The sequence below is a fragment of the Melanostigma gelatinosum genome (assembly GCF_949748355.1).
Source record: "Melanostigma gelatinosum genome assembly, chromosome: 8".
NCBI classification, from domain to species: Eukaryota; Metazoa; Chordata; class Actinopteri; order Perciformes; family Zoarcidae; genus Melanostigma; species Melanostigma gelatinosum.
This window is the reverse complement of record NC_136641.1, coordinates 18,729,778-18,743,607: the sequence shown is the minus strand read 5'-3', so window position 1 is coordinate 18,743,607 and position 13,830 is coordinate 18,729,778. Positions and strand designations below refer to the sequence as shown.

Genomic DNA, 13,830 nt, shown 5'->3' with positions numbered 1-13,830 from the left:
GAGACATTTTAAAATACACTTTCATATTCACGTCCAATCAAATTACTGCCATGAGGTTCCCACAATTACAATTTCCCAAATTTCTTGACAACTTTAGAGTTGACTGTTTGTGTAACACTGTGGGCCGAAGACACTGAGACTGTGAGAACGAAGACATTGGAGATAAAGGCTAAAAATAACCGTCCTTACTTTAGTTCAAATGTGCTGACATGACAGTCACTCAACAAAACGTTTTGTGCATTTGACAATCGTTGCTTTTCAAAGCATCTTAAATCAAAAGTGCTGAGTGTTTTCAGAAAATATAGCAAAGATTTGAACAACATTCACTTATTCTTGTATGATGTTTTGTTGTGAAATTCAATTCAAGCAATACATCCATGGGAGGGAATTGATCGAGCACTGTGGTGACTGCAGTTCCCAGTGCTTCCTTGCATCCTGTCCTCTCTTCAGACTGGTTTCACTGGTCAGACGTTTAGTTTGGTCTCTCGCTCGCATTGATGACATTGCGTCAGCACTTTTCTGTGTGCAGTCCTGATGTTACAGCCTTCGTTCTCTGAACGTCCAGTCGGCTTTTTTCTGAATTATCGGCATGATTTTTCGAGGCTTCTGCATGTTTCTTGAAGATGTTTACACCGCCACTCAATCGCTTCTTCACTGCTCTGATCGTGATTTCATTTATCGAGGGGTAGGTTATCATGAGCCCGCTTTACTGTAACAAATATTACGATGTTTAAGTGCCTTGCCTAAGGGCACCTGAATTTTGGCTGTTTTTCTATTTCATCCGTCCGGATCCAGGGATTCAAACGAGACACTTTATCTCCACCTCTCCTCTGTATTTTGACCGCTGTCTTGCTCTGATGTTGTCGTCCCTCCACCAGCAGACGGCTGCTCACTCTGGTGGTCACAGAGAAGCAGTGCATCCTCAGAAACATGCTGTGATGATGAGAAGAAGCAACAGATGAAACCATCACTGACATTGTCATATAAACACCGTGTCCGACATGCTCTGCATTTCAAGGCTTCTTCAGATGCAACCCGAAAGATTCCTTCTTTTGCCCAAGTTTGGGGGACGCAACAGGTGTTTCCTTTTGAGGGTCTCTCGTGTCCCAAAGCGATGGAACTCATGATACCATGTTGAATCAAATATGAACGTTTGCTGGTTTTCTTGTTCTGACAAAACAAACCATTTGAATATGTTAACCTACATTTTATAGACCAATGTTTAATGAGTTTATTGAGAGAATAAATTACGGATGGAGGCTCTGAAACAAACACACCAGCTCACTTAAGGTACAAGAGGCCTGTAACGACGGTCATTATTATTATTATTATTATTATTATGATGATGTTTTTGGGACAGGACGGCTTGTAAAGGTGGAAATAACTGCAAAGACGTTGTTTGTGTTTCTTGAAGGGAACTTGCTGTAGCTACAGACTTCCTGAGGCAACATCAAGTACCAACAAGACCTTCCTGTTCATAAACTACCTTAGAAAGAATAATTTATTCTGTTATTTATTCTTTTACTGTATCATAAAGGGACAGATATTTAACCAGAGGCCTCTATCAGGTGGGTTGTGGCTGTTTTTCCTCCATGTCGCAGCAGTAAAATCTGCTTTATCCAAAACCAAAGTGGTCACCATGTCCTACAGACGGTCATGTTGGAGGAGAGACTACAGCACAAACACTTCCTGTCGGGCCTCTGTTGTTTTTGCACTTTGCCTTCTTGCTTCACGATCCTGACTCTTAATTTCATCACTAAGTAACGAGGATAATAATATTGTTCTACATTAAAAGTGTAAAGTATGTTCTTGTATTATTGTACATTGAAATCTGACCGATTCACTGAGATGTATTTATTGCTAATAATCCTCCAGATGAAGAATCATGTTTACGATGAAACTCTGAGCCGATGATGCAAATCAGATAATTCAGTTGTAAACGAGGTTCTGGTTTTAAAATATGATTCTTCATCTGGAGGTTTCCCTTCAATGGTCTTCCTCTGATGTTGTTTTCCTGTGTGTGTGTGTGTGTGTGTGTGTGTTTGTGTTAAAAGCACTTTGTTGTATTTTGGAGTCTGAGTGTTGGAGCAGAGGAGCTGATGGGTACTCTCATGGTATCGTGTTTCAGGTTGTTTTGTAGCATAAAGCTGAGGGTTCAAGTAGGGTTTGTTTTGGTTATTTCAAAAAAAATGTTCTTTTCCTCTCTGAGCGCCAATCATCTTCAAAAACACCAAGTGGGAAGAAGGGAATGACCATTTCATTAGCTTGAATTAGCCAATAATGGCTGTACCGAACAGTTCGAGGCTTCATTCATTACGTTCACATTCAAATTTAAAATCAACATTTGAATGCTGCAAAACCATGTTGTAGTATTTGTAAGATATTTGTCTTTCCTTCCATGCAGCCACTGTTTTCCATTCATTCTGGTACATCATGCAGCACACTCTTGAAAATCAAACTGTGTAACGTCACAGTAAAAGATTGTCTTGAATACAGGGAAATTAAGAGTAATTTCCACTATTGCATGACATTTTATTCATAAAACAATTTATCGACTTAACGAGAAAATGATCTACAGATAAAATAATAAGTTGCCCCCCCCCCTCCCCTCCCCTCCCCTGTTCACAGTCATCACAAGAGCAATTTGATTGTTGTACTCTGCTGGGAAATGAAACCAGTGGCTGCCTGAAAGCTGAGACAAACAATTTGATCCAAAATGTTTTTATTTGTCATTGGTCAGCAGAAATATAAGTTGTACATAAGTTGAAGTTAAGGAGCGAAGCTTGGAGGAACATGAAGACATGTTCCTGTTGCAGCTTTGTATCCTGCTGTTCTAAGCAGTGAAGACGACTCCATGCTTCATAGTTTGCACTGAAACAGTAGAATCATGTATTTAAACTGTTATCTTTGTCAAAATCCATCAAGGAAAAAAAGCACATGTCAACAAACAGCTGGGATTCTTCTGTTAAAGTTGGTGAACTAAGAGGTTTAAAGAAGCACGATTACTAAATAACTATATGTTAAATATAAGCTTGAACGACAGCACACAATCGTCCAAAGTTGTCTTCTGAGATTTGTGATATTGATTCTATGCAGCCATCACTCTGTCAGCTGACCTTCATCCTCCTCCTCAGTGTTTACCTTTAATGTGCCACGGCATTTATTTTCACCTTTTATTTTAACCTCACGTGTTTATTTTATTGTTTTGTATCAGTTATGTGTATTCTTCTTTGAGCACTATAAGGCTGTAAAGGGAAATATTTACCAAGTGTTTGTCTTCCATTTATGATGATTGTTCTTACATTTTAAGTGCAATGAATTTGTTTTTTGTATGTTTTGGACATACAATATGGACAAGCCACGCAGCAGTTTGGCAGCATTGCCTTCGTGGCGTCACGTGAAGTTATTCTGTGGAAATATTTATGTTTTTGGTTCAGCTGTTGCTGCCACATGTACTGATGCAGATGAAAGCAACATGTTTGGGACATTAACTTGTGGGAAGAGCAATTCATATATTTTGTATCGTGTTTGCAACACAAAACTGAAGGATATTAGTGGATGAAAAATGTTTATAAAAATATTTAATAAAAGATAGACCATGTACTGTTTAAACTGCCAATGTTATGTCAAGTTTATTTTCATTAAAAAATGTAAATTGCTTGTTCTCTTCGAATTCATTATTTTTACCAAAGTTATTTTCTTTCACTTCAAACAGAAACTGTTTAAAGAAATGTCTTTACAGTTAGACATCCGCTGGTAGTCGTACTTGATGAAACCTGTTGACAGTAAAGTCATAGATGAGACGGTGTTAACCCCAAATGACAATCAAAGCACCATTTGGTTCCTAATACCTTTTACCTTACAAATGCACGGTGTTGAAGCTACAGATGTAAAGTGCAGTACAGATGAGGTGAAGCGTCTTCGGCGTGGTTGCAGTCAAAGCGTGCTTCTACCCGAAGAACAGAGTAAACAACGTCATCGACCTACTATATTATGACTTTTATTGACACATTATACTATGATTTTTTATTAAAAAAATTAACTATACAAAGAATTCTTTTTTCTGTGAATTTCTTTTTTCGACATGCTATACCATAACCGTTTATGACTTTTTTTCACATGCTATGCAATGACTTATTTAATGACAGTTAGTTCAGTTCAGTGAGGAAGACTCGTCTCTTTACACTCCTTTTCATTCATAATCTCTGTCTCTCTCTCCCTCATCAGCTGATTGGGGGCGTTCACTTAAAGTAACCAACCAGATTCTGCACAGTTCCCTGAAAGCCAATCACATCGTTGCTGTCAAACTTTCAAAGGTGTTCTCTCTGCTGCTGTCAGTTGTCAATTCAGCTCAAGGTAGACGCGACCCTCCACCCCAGTCACCTCCAGTCAGCATCACAGACATGCTGCAGTGGATTGCAGCAACTCGCTTCATCATCACCACCAGTGTCTGGACTCCAGGGGGGATTAGGCCTCATCTGACCTCAGCATCCCGACCCCTCGTCGAGTCCAGTCGCCAAAGACTTTGCAAATTGAATGCATGTATAATAAATTATTGTTAAATTCTAATGAACTCTCCTGATTGAAATGCCATATGACTTTTTTCAACATACTATACTTTGGCTTTTTTCGACTTACAACACTCAATGTTTATGACTTTTTATCTACTATGTTGTGAATTTCTTTGACATGCTACGTTATGCTTTTTTTAATGAATCTTTTCAGCATACTATAAAATAACTTTATTCAACATGCTATGACTTTTTATGAAGTTTTTGACATGCTATTCACTTTATGACTTTATGAGTTTTTTCAACATGCTTTAATATGACTTTTGTATGCCTGTTTTGGGCATATACTATTACATATTTCATGACTATTTTAAATGCTGTACGATGATTTTTTTTTTTTCAACATGCTGTAATATGACTTTTCAACATACTATGACTATTTTTTTTTTCAAAATGCTATATTATTACTTTTTTCGACATGCTATACTCTGAACAAAATCATCTGCAAAAGTCAGGGATGCATTGCTGATGTCCCCAAACAGGACCCCTTGAAACTGTATCAGCTAAGCAGCAGTACATAAAGTAGTCAAAATCAGCTCCACCTCTACCAGCTGCAACATTAAAGTGATGAACACATTAATGCATCAATAATTAAAATGCAGAATAATGAGCTACATTAGCATGAAATAGGCCATTCTGCATAAAGGCAAGGCAAGTTTATTTGTATAGCACATTTCAACAACAAGGTAATTCAAAGTGCTTCACATAAAACCATTAAAAGCATCAAAACATAAGGCAAAAGAAACGGAGATTTAAAAACAATTAAGAACATTCATTAAAACATTAAAAAACAGTGCAAGAAATAAAATGCAGTAGTAAAATGCAGGAAATTGATTAATATATTAATTGAACATGGTTCAATTAAAGGCAGCAGCAAACAGAAAGGTCTTCAATCTTGATTTAAATGAGCTGAGGGTCTCAGCAGACCTGCAGCTTTCTGGGACTTTGTTCCAGATATGTGGAGCAGAAAAACTGAACGCTGCTTCTCCATGTTTAGTTCTGACTCTGGGAACAGAAAGTAGACCGGTCCCAGACGACCTGAGGGGTCGGGATGGTTCATAAGGTAGCAGCAGATCAGAGATGTATTTTGGCCCGAAACCATTCAGTGCCTTGTAAACCAACAGCAGGATTTTAAAGTCAATTCTTTGTTGGACAGGAAGCCAGTGCAAAGTGAATACTTTTACCTCTAATACTTTAAATATATTTTGATGTTAATACTTGTAGTACTTTTACTGCAGTAAAAATTTGACTGCATGGCTTTTATTTGTCACCGAATATTTCTACATAATGTTATTTAAAGTATTTCAAGACTAAGAGTACTTCTTCCACCACTGAGTGAGTCATACAAACCGATCATCCTGTAATCCTGTAAAAGTAATATATTGGTCACAATTATTTAGAAATACACACAGAATTAATAGTATTGTATTAAAAACTGTTTGTTTAAATGATGTGTTAATGTTTTAAAAAAATATCAGCAGATATACAGTAATCTGAATTTTTATAATCTAAAATATTACCATCAGTATCAACCGGCTGCTAGAGTGCTGCAGGGATGATGTAATGTATCAAACAAACATGTATAATACTGAATTGTTCAGTAAGATCATCACTTTCATGATCTTTAAAGGGTAAATACTATCACCATAAGTAAAACGCTAACAAACTACACCGCGGTCGAATGACTTCAAGTCCCCACTACTTCAGTCGTTTCATTTAGCCACTTGTTTTTTTAAGACATGTAAAAGTTTCAAAATTCAAGAGTGAGATATTAACTGACTTATTTTATGTCACGAACTGAACTAATAAAAATAAAAACATTGACTTTCAGATGAGGTAACCTTTAGTTACTAACCCAATTCTGGGTGTTAGGGCTCATTCCTGCAGCACTCTTTTTAGTTTACTCGCCTGTTTGTCACATGAGCATAATTTCAGCATGTATGCTGCTTCATGTAAACTGTTAACTTAGTATTGAACTGCATATCTGTACTTCTCTGTTGTGGCTTTGTATATACGTATTTCACAAACTGGCCTTGTTCCTGTTTCTTAAGAAGGCACCACCTTACTCTAAAACATAAGATGATGTGAAGTTTGTTTAAAAGATCACATTTTTGAGGACATGTCCACCATTTTGTTTTGTATTCTGCTACTGCAAAAATATTTCCTCTGCTGTACAATGAAGTTGTTTGACTTGATTTTAGCAGATGAAGTGTAAAGATACTGTGATCTGAACCCAAAGCTAAATTCCTTTCACAATTTATTCTTACTTGCTTCTGAGAACTGGCTTCAGTAGAAAGTTTAAACTGCAGACATTTCGAAAGGAGGAGTTCTGCTATCTTCGTCTTCCTCTCTGATCTCCTCAGACACCCGTTTGGCCTGCAGGAGAACAGGTTTGTATTATTAGCAGGTGGTTTCAATATTAATAATGCTCAATATCCCAAATTTACTCAAACTCACCTCTGTGATATTAGCGTACACAGCTTCTACAGGAGGTTCTGAAAAATATGTGGTTCAGAAGATTAGGTCCACTGCTTACACATCTGGCATGACAGGCAAAGTGTGTGTTTTGTTTGCTTTCAGTGAAGAGTTTTAGACGTTGAGTTCCCTTTGTGTGTGTTTCCTGTAGCCTCACCTTTGGGTTCACTGGCCTTCTTCCTGCAGATTATCAGCACAGCCGTTGACAGTATGATGATCATGATGACCAGAGTCAGACGCACATACAGCAGCACACCTGTGGTAGTTTGAGCAGAGGAACAAGTTTGTTTTACACTTTATTTTGCAATATATCTGGGAGCCTGCATAACTGTCAAGCTAATAATAACATCAACTAAATATTGAAATCATTAAATTCATAATAAAATGTTCCAACCTGCAGCTGGTGTCTGTTCCCTTTGAGACGGCTCGGTACCTTCAGGGGAGGCTGATGAAGGTGTGTAGCTTCCTGTACTGGAGCTCAACTGTGTTGTAGTCAGTGTGGAGGCTGATGGGAAGAGGTTGGAGAGTCACGTTTGGTTTTGAAGAGATTGGAGCTCAGAAACACAAAAAACAATGATCACACAACTACACAATCAGATAGTAATTATACAGATACAAATAAATCTGTGGTAACTTTTCACTTCAATTCTCTGCGAATGTATCAATGAATTTCTAATCATACAGAGAAATGCAGAAGGTACTCAATGTGTTTGATCACTATTCAGATCAGCTGTAGTGTGGGACAGTCTGAATTCATCAGATATTTTACAGTTGAACTGCTGGTTTTAAAGGAGCATTCATCAGTTTTTACAATGATGAAAAAATGCAGCTCTAAATATAATCGTTAGACTAAACACATCGAGGTATTTGAAACATCAGCAGCTGTCAGTGAACAGTTAATCCTCTCAGAAGAAACTCACCTTCTTCAACTCTGATCTCAATATCCTGGTATGATAATGGGAATCGGAAAGATCTTTGCAAACCACATCTGTACTCTCCTGCATCAGACTTAGTCAGCTTTGTGATGCTCACATACAGAATTGTATAAGATGCTGGAAACAATCCTTCTCTATATGCAATGCTGTATCTGCCACTCTCAGCTGTGACATCCTCTGTTTCAATGAGAATGTCTCCTTCTTTACATGGTGGCTTACAGAAGATCTTCTTTTTTCCAGAGAAATTGAATTTGCATGCAACTGTGACGTTTCCTCCTTCAGTTCCTGGTCGGCGGATGATGTCTGCATTGATGAGGCCAGTGTTTCTGCCCCGCAGTGCTGTTGAAAGGATGATCAATCAACAGTTATTATCTGGACTTCCCTTCCTCTACTGAGATAAACTACCCAGTTCAATTAGTCTGTGACTGAGGGGTAATAATTTAATACAACAAAAATTTAATTTGTATTCTTTCAGCCAAGATTTTAAACATCAAAACTGTGTAACATTCTTACAACGGGGTTTTAAGGTCACTGTAATATTATTACAGTTTGGGGTAATATTCAGAGAAAAGACTCAGAGAACAAAGTCACACATTTAGAAGGAAAAAACGATTTTCTGAGATTAAAGTGGCAGATTTACGAGAAAGAAAACACAAATATACAAGAAAATAAATTCTGAAAAATAGTATTGATAAATATTGAGTTCATAGTTTGAGTTATGGAGAAGAGCTAAGACCATAAAAGTGTATACTTATTACTCCTTCTCGGAGATGTAATATTTATTGATGTTGATTATTTTTGTTGTCTCTGAGAATTTGTGAGACAGTTTGCTGTAATTGCTGTTCATTTTATTTGATTGTTTTGCTGAAAGAGATGGAGTCTCTGTTTTTCAACACACACACACACACACACACGCACACACACATACACACGCACTGTGCGTCTGTTGCTGGCTAGCTTGTAGTTAACGTCTGTACCGTTGGTACATTGACTGTTTGGTGCGAATCAACACAAACAGTCAAACTGATACAGATGATAAAAGGCAAAAATGAGCTTTGTCTTCTCTCTGAACACGTTTACTTCACAGTATTTGTTAGATGCACAAACATTATTGAATGAGAGGTTTATTAATGAAAACAAAGACTTTATGCCGAAAGATTTAATTGATCCCAATTCATCCAATGGATGCAGCTTGTTTTGCAAGATTGAATTTCTACTGAACTATCTGCAGCTGTATTTCAGATTTACTTAAGAGTTTGACCATTTCATTTGAAATGGCATGAAATAGGTCATTCTGCATAATGAGTACTTTTACCTCTGAATACTTGTAGTACTTTTATTTAAGTAAAGATTTGAGTGTATGGCTTTTATTTGTCACGGAATATTTCTACAGTGTTATTTATAGTATTTCAAGATCTTAGTACTTCTCACACCACTGAGTGAGTCATACAAACCGATCATCCTGTTTAACCACAGAAAGCAACAATGTGTGTTGAACAGATATGAGATGTGATGAAACACACTTCACTCATGAGAAACTGTTTCCCATCCACTGCAAAGCTTAACTGACCGACTGAAAGAAATAACATCGTAAAATAAGAGAATGAAAGAAACAGAAAGTCAGCGTACTCACTGAAAAAGAAGAAGCAGATCAAAGTCTGACGAACGTCCATGTTTGAGGTTCTGATGGTTAACACGGCCTCTCTTCAGTCTTCACTTCACTAAATAGACTTCACTGATAGAGCCCCTCCTCCAAACACATCCTCTACTTTACTCTACTCCCTTCCTTATGCATTTTTACACTGTATTATATTTTTTACACAAATTAAGATTTTTTTGTCTGTATATTCACATAATCTACAGAGCCTTAAAGTTCTGAAAGATGCTATTTTTCTATCATGTGCATACTAGTTATTATAAAATAATAACCAACATTATATGTAATGTTTTTCTTTGTTGTTTTGACATCAGCAGGGTTTTGTGTTCCGTACACTAGCAAAGCAAAACCAAGCTCCAAGCTAAAATATGTATTACTATCGAGCGTTTCTGAGCATTAGAAATAAACTAACTTTTTAATTCTTGTATTTTCTTAAATGCAATCCAGGAACGTTTGTAGTAAGATACAAAAGTCTTTGTCCATAAGACAGCACTGACAAGCTTATCAACATACAGTATATATTTATTAATATATTGGCCACAATCTTTTAGAAATACACATCGAATTGATAGGATTGAATTAAAAACTGTTTGTTTATATTATGTGTTAATGTTTAAAAGAAATATCAGCAGATATACAGTAATCAGAATTTTTATAATCCAAAATATTGCCATCAGTCGCCTGTTTGTCACATGAGCATAATTTCAGTAGCCTATGTATGCTGCTTAACGATCTATTTCTTAGTATTGAACCACATATCTGTACTTCTCTCTTGTGGCTTTAAATATATTTCACAAACTTGCCTTGTTCCTGTTTCTTAAGAAGGCACCACCTTACTCTGAAACATAAGATGATGTGAAGTTTGTTTGAGACCATATTTTTGAGGACATGTCCACAATCTGTATTTCCTCCGCTGTACAATCAAGTTGTTGGACTTGATTTTAGACTAAACACATCGAGGTATTTGAAACATCAGCAGCTGTCAGTGAACAGTTAATTATCTCAGTGGAAACTCACCTTCTTCAACTCTGATCTCAATATCGCAGTATGATGGTCGGCTAAAACAAAAAAAGTTCGTTTTTTATTTTGAGGCGATAACTTATACTTGTAAGTAACTCATACCAACTATCAACATTATTCTGTGGTCATGTTTAGATTAGATGAGAAAACTTTATTAATCCCCAGTGGGAAACTCATAACGTTTTCTAATCGAATCTAATCTGACCACAGAAATCAACCATCTGTTGTTGGACTGAAATGAGATGTGACAAAACAGAGCGCATTCATGAGGAACTGTTTACTATCTGATGCAAAGTTTATCTGACATACTGTAAATAAAGAAAAAAGAAATGTTCGAGGATCTGATGGTTTAACGCTGCCTCTCTTTCCTCTTCACAGGCAAACCACCAACTACTCGCTTCTTTACATGAAGGAGCCCCTCGTCCAAACACATCACAGTTCCAATGCCTTTATCTGCAAGTTAATGTATAATTATTTTTACATTAAAAGTACACTTGGTTGCAACTTAAAATGGCATCAATGTCATATTTTATTGAAAAAATGGATTACAGTATCTGCGCTGCTCGGAAATCATATAACAACTTTTGTAAATTATTCAGTTTTATGTCTTTTTTTTGTCAAAACATGTACAAATCTGCCAGCTACAAATACTTATCAATAGGTTGAAAAAAAATAAACAGGGTTTGTGCTCCAGTACAATAATAACTAATGACAATGGATTCCAGAAAATTCTGTCAACACAATACATTTGTTTTAATTTTGTAAAGAAAACTGATTTCTTTGTGTAATATGATGAATGACAAGAGGGTGAGAGAAATCATGCTGTAAGAAATGGTACAGTATAATCCATGAAGAAATTTCTTCCCATATCTATAACGTTAAGGCCTTAGCGAGGATTCTGCCCAAAAAAGTAAGGACACGCATGTTATTATTAACAGTGAGATGTGTTTGACCCCAAAAGAGTGACGGTGGCACGCATCGCAAAGGCACCGAACCCCACCATACAGAAGGAACTTCAACAGCTTCTTTCAAAGACGCCCGGAAAACCGGGAGGAGGTGGCGCTGGTGCTGCAGATGTGTGTTCGCTGTGCAAGAGGAAGACCCAGCAGGGCTCTCCACACATCAAGCAACAGTGCTGGGAGTGTGGGCAAAACATCTGCATTCTCATGTCCAAGCATGTGTGTCCAGCCAAACCCTCACTGGGGGCGAGGGAAGATGATACAGATGAGAAAAACAATTCCAAATTCAGGATGTTATCATACATTTGGTTTCCTTACATAAAACAATAACTGTAATAGGTGTAAAAGGCCATTTCATTGCCAAAGCACCTCTCAACAACAAGGCTATTAGAAGTTCTTTAAATAAAACATTAACAGACATCATGACAACTTAAGAAATAAATAAATAAAACAATAACTGTAATAGGTGTAAAAGGCCATTTCATTGCCAAAGCACCTCTCAACAACAAGGCTATTAGAAGTTCTTTAAATAAAACATTAACAGACATCATGACAACTTAAGAAATAAATAAATAAAACAATAACTGTAATAGGTGTAAAAGGCCATTTCATTGCCAAAGCACCTCTCAACAACAAGGCTATTAGAAGTTCTTTAAATAAAACATTAACAGACATTATGACAACTTAAGAAATAAATAAATAAAACAATAACTGTAATAGGTGCAACATGTTTAATGCTGCTGGACATGTTTTGGGGATGTTTGTATTGTATACATTTGTATTTGTTTTCTTTACGTGAGAGGATCAATAAATAAATAAAGCCGGTTGTCTCTCATATGAGTAATCGTGTGAAATCTTCCATCACACACTGAGCAGCTCTAAGGTTTCTCTCCTGTGTGTGTTTTCATGTGTCTCTTTAAACTTGAACCCCGGTTAAAAGAGTCCTTACAAACTGAGCAGCTGAAAGGTTTCTCTCCTGTGTGTGTTCTCATGTGTCTCTTTAAACTTGAACCCCGGTTAAAAGAGTCCTTACAAACTGAGCAGCTGAAAGGTTTCTCTCCTGTGTGTGTTCTCATGTGTCTCTTTAAATTTGAACCCTGGTTAAAAGAGTTCTTACAAACTGAGCAGCTGAAAGGTTTCTCTCCTGTGTGTGTTCTCATGTGGCTCTTTAAATGTGAACTCCGGCTAAAAGAGTGCTCACAAACTGAGCAGCTGAAAGGTTTCTCTCCTGTGTGTGTCATCATGTGTCTCTTCAGAGTTCCCTTTGTTCTAAATGTTTTCTCACACTCAGAGCATCTAAATAATTTCTCACCAGCGCTACGTCTTGAATCACTGACAAGGACTTCATCAGGTTTCACATAGTTTAAACCTGACTGAGGTTCTCCGGTCTCCTTCCAATCATCACTGTCATCAGTGTCAGAAGAGTCTCCAGTCTTCTCATCAGTATCTGGTTCTAGATATCTATCTGGATCCAAGTTCCTGTCTGGTGCTGGTCCTCCACAGTCCTCTCCATCAGCATCTGTTTCCATCTGTTCAGTTTGCCTTTGATGAAGCTGTGAGGACTGAGCTTCCTCCTCATCATCTTCAGTCTTCACAGGAGTGAATGAGAACTTGACATCAGCCTCCTCCAGACCTTGAAGCTGCTCTCCCTCCTGACTGGTCCATAGGTCCTCCTGTTCCTCTTTAATGTGTGGGGGCTCTGGGTCCTCCTGGTCCAGACTGGAGCTCCACTCCTGCTGCTCAGGAGGAACCTCTTCTTTAACCACCAACAGCTGCTGGACGTCTGCAGGAAAACAGTAAACACACACAGAGACGTTACAAAGAAATATTAGTACTGAGCAAATAATCTCCTGAACATACACTTTTTTTTCCTGCCATCATTCCCTCTTACACTCCCTGTGCACAGTTACCAAACAGACATGCCGACACAAAATGTAAAGACACAACGCACCAGCAGCGATGAGGTCATCAATAGTTTACATGGCAAAAAAGTGTGGCACGACCCAACATTGTTAAGAAGTATTCAAAGAACCTGCATCGTCCATAAAGTCCGGCTGAGATGTGATCATGTGGGCAGTTATAGTCGACTAATGTACGTAAACCTGCCACCGTAGAAACAGTGAATAGAACCTTCAGAAGCAGCCACGACGTAACCGTGGATGTGACCATGAACATATTAATCAAGCTGCAACAAGCTACAAAATCCACGTGGT

At 37.6% G+C, this 13,830-nt stretch overlaps 1 protein-coding gene across 1 annotated transcript; it reads right to left on the bottom strand.

The window, feature by feature from the left end:
* Positions 1-6,869: 6,869 nt before the first annotated feature.
* On the bottom strand, positions 6,870-9,679 carry LOC306780706 (uncharacterized protein; the record flags this gene model as incomplete). Its single annotated transcript, XM_079273140.1, has 6 exons — positions 9,615-9,679; positions 7,967-8,320; positions 7,441-7,551; positions 7,204-7,302; positions 7,029-7,066; positions 6,870-6,947 (listed from the first exon to the last, which is right to left on the bottom strand). Exons 1-6 carry the CDS (start codon positions 9,652-9,654, stop codon positions 6,870-6,872), a joined length of 720 nt encoding a protein of 239 aa, XP_079129266.1. The 5' UTR covers positions 9,655-9,679.
* Between the last annotated feature and the right edge of the window lie 4,151 nt (positions 9,680-13,830).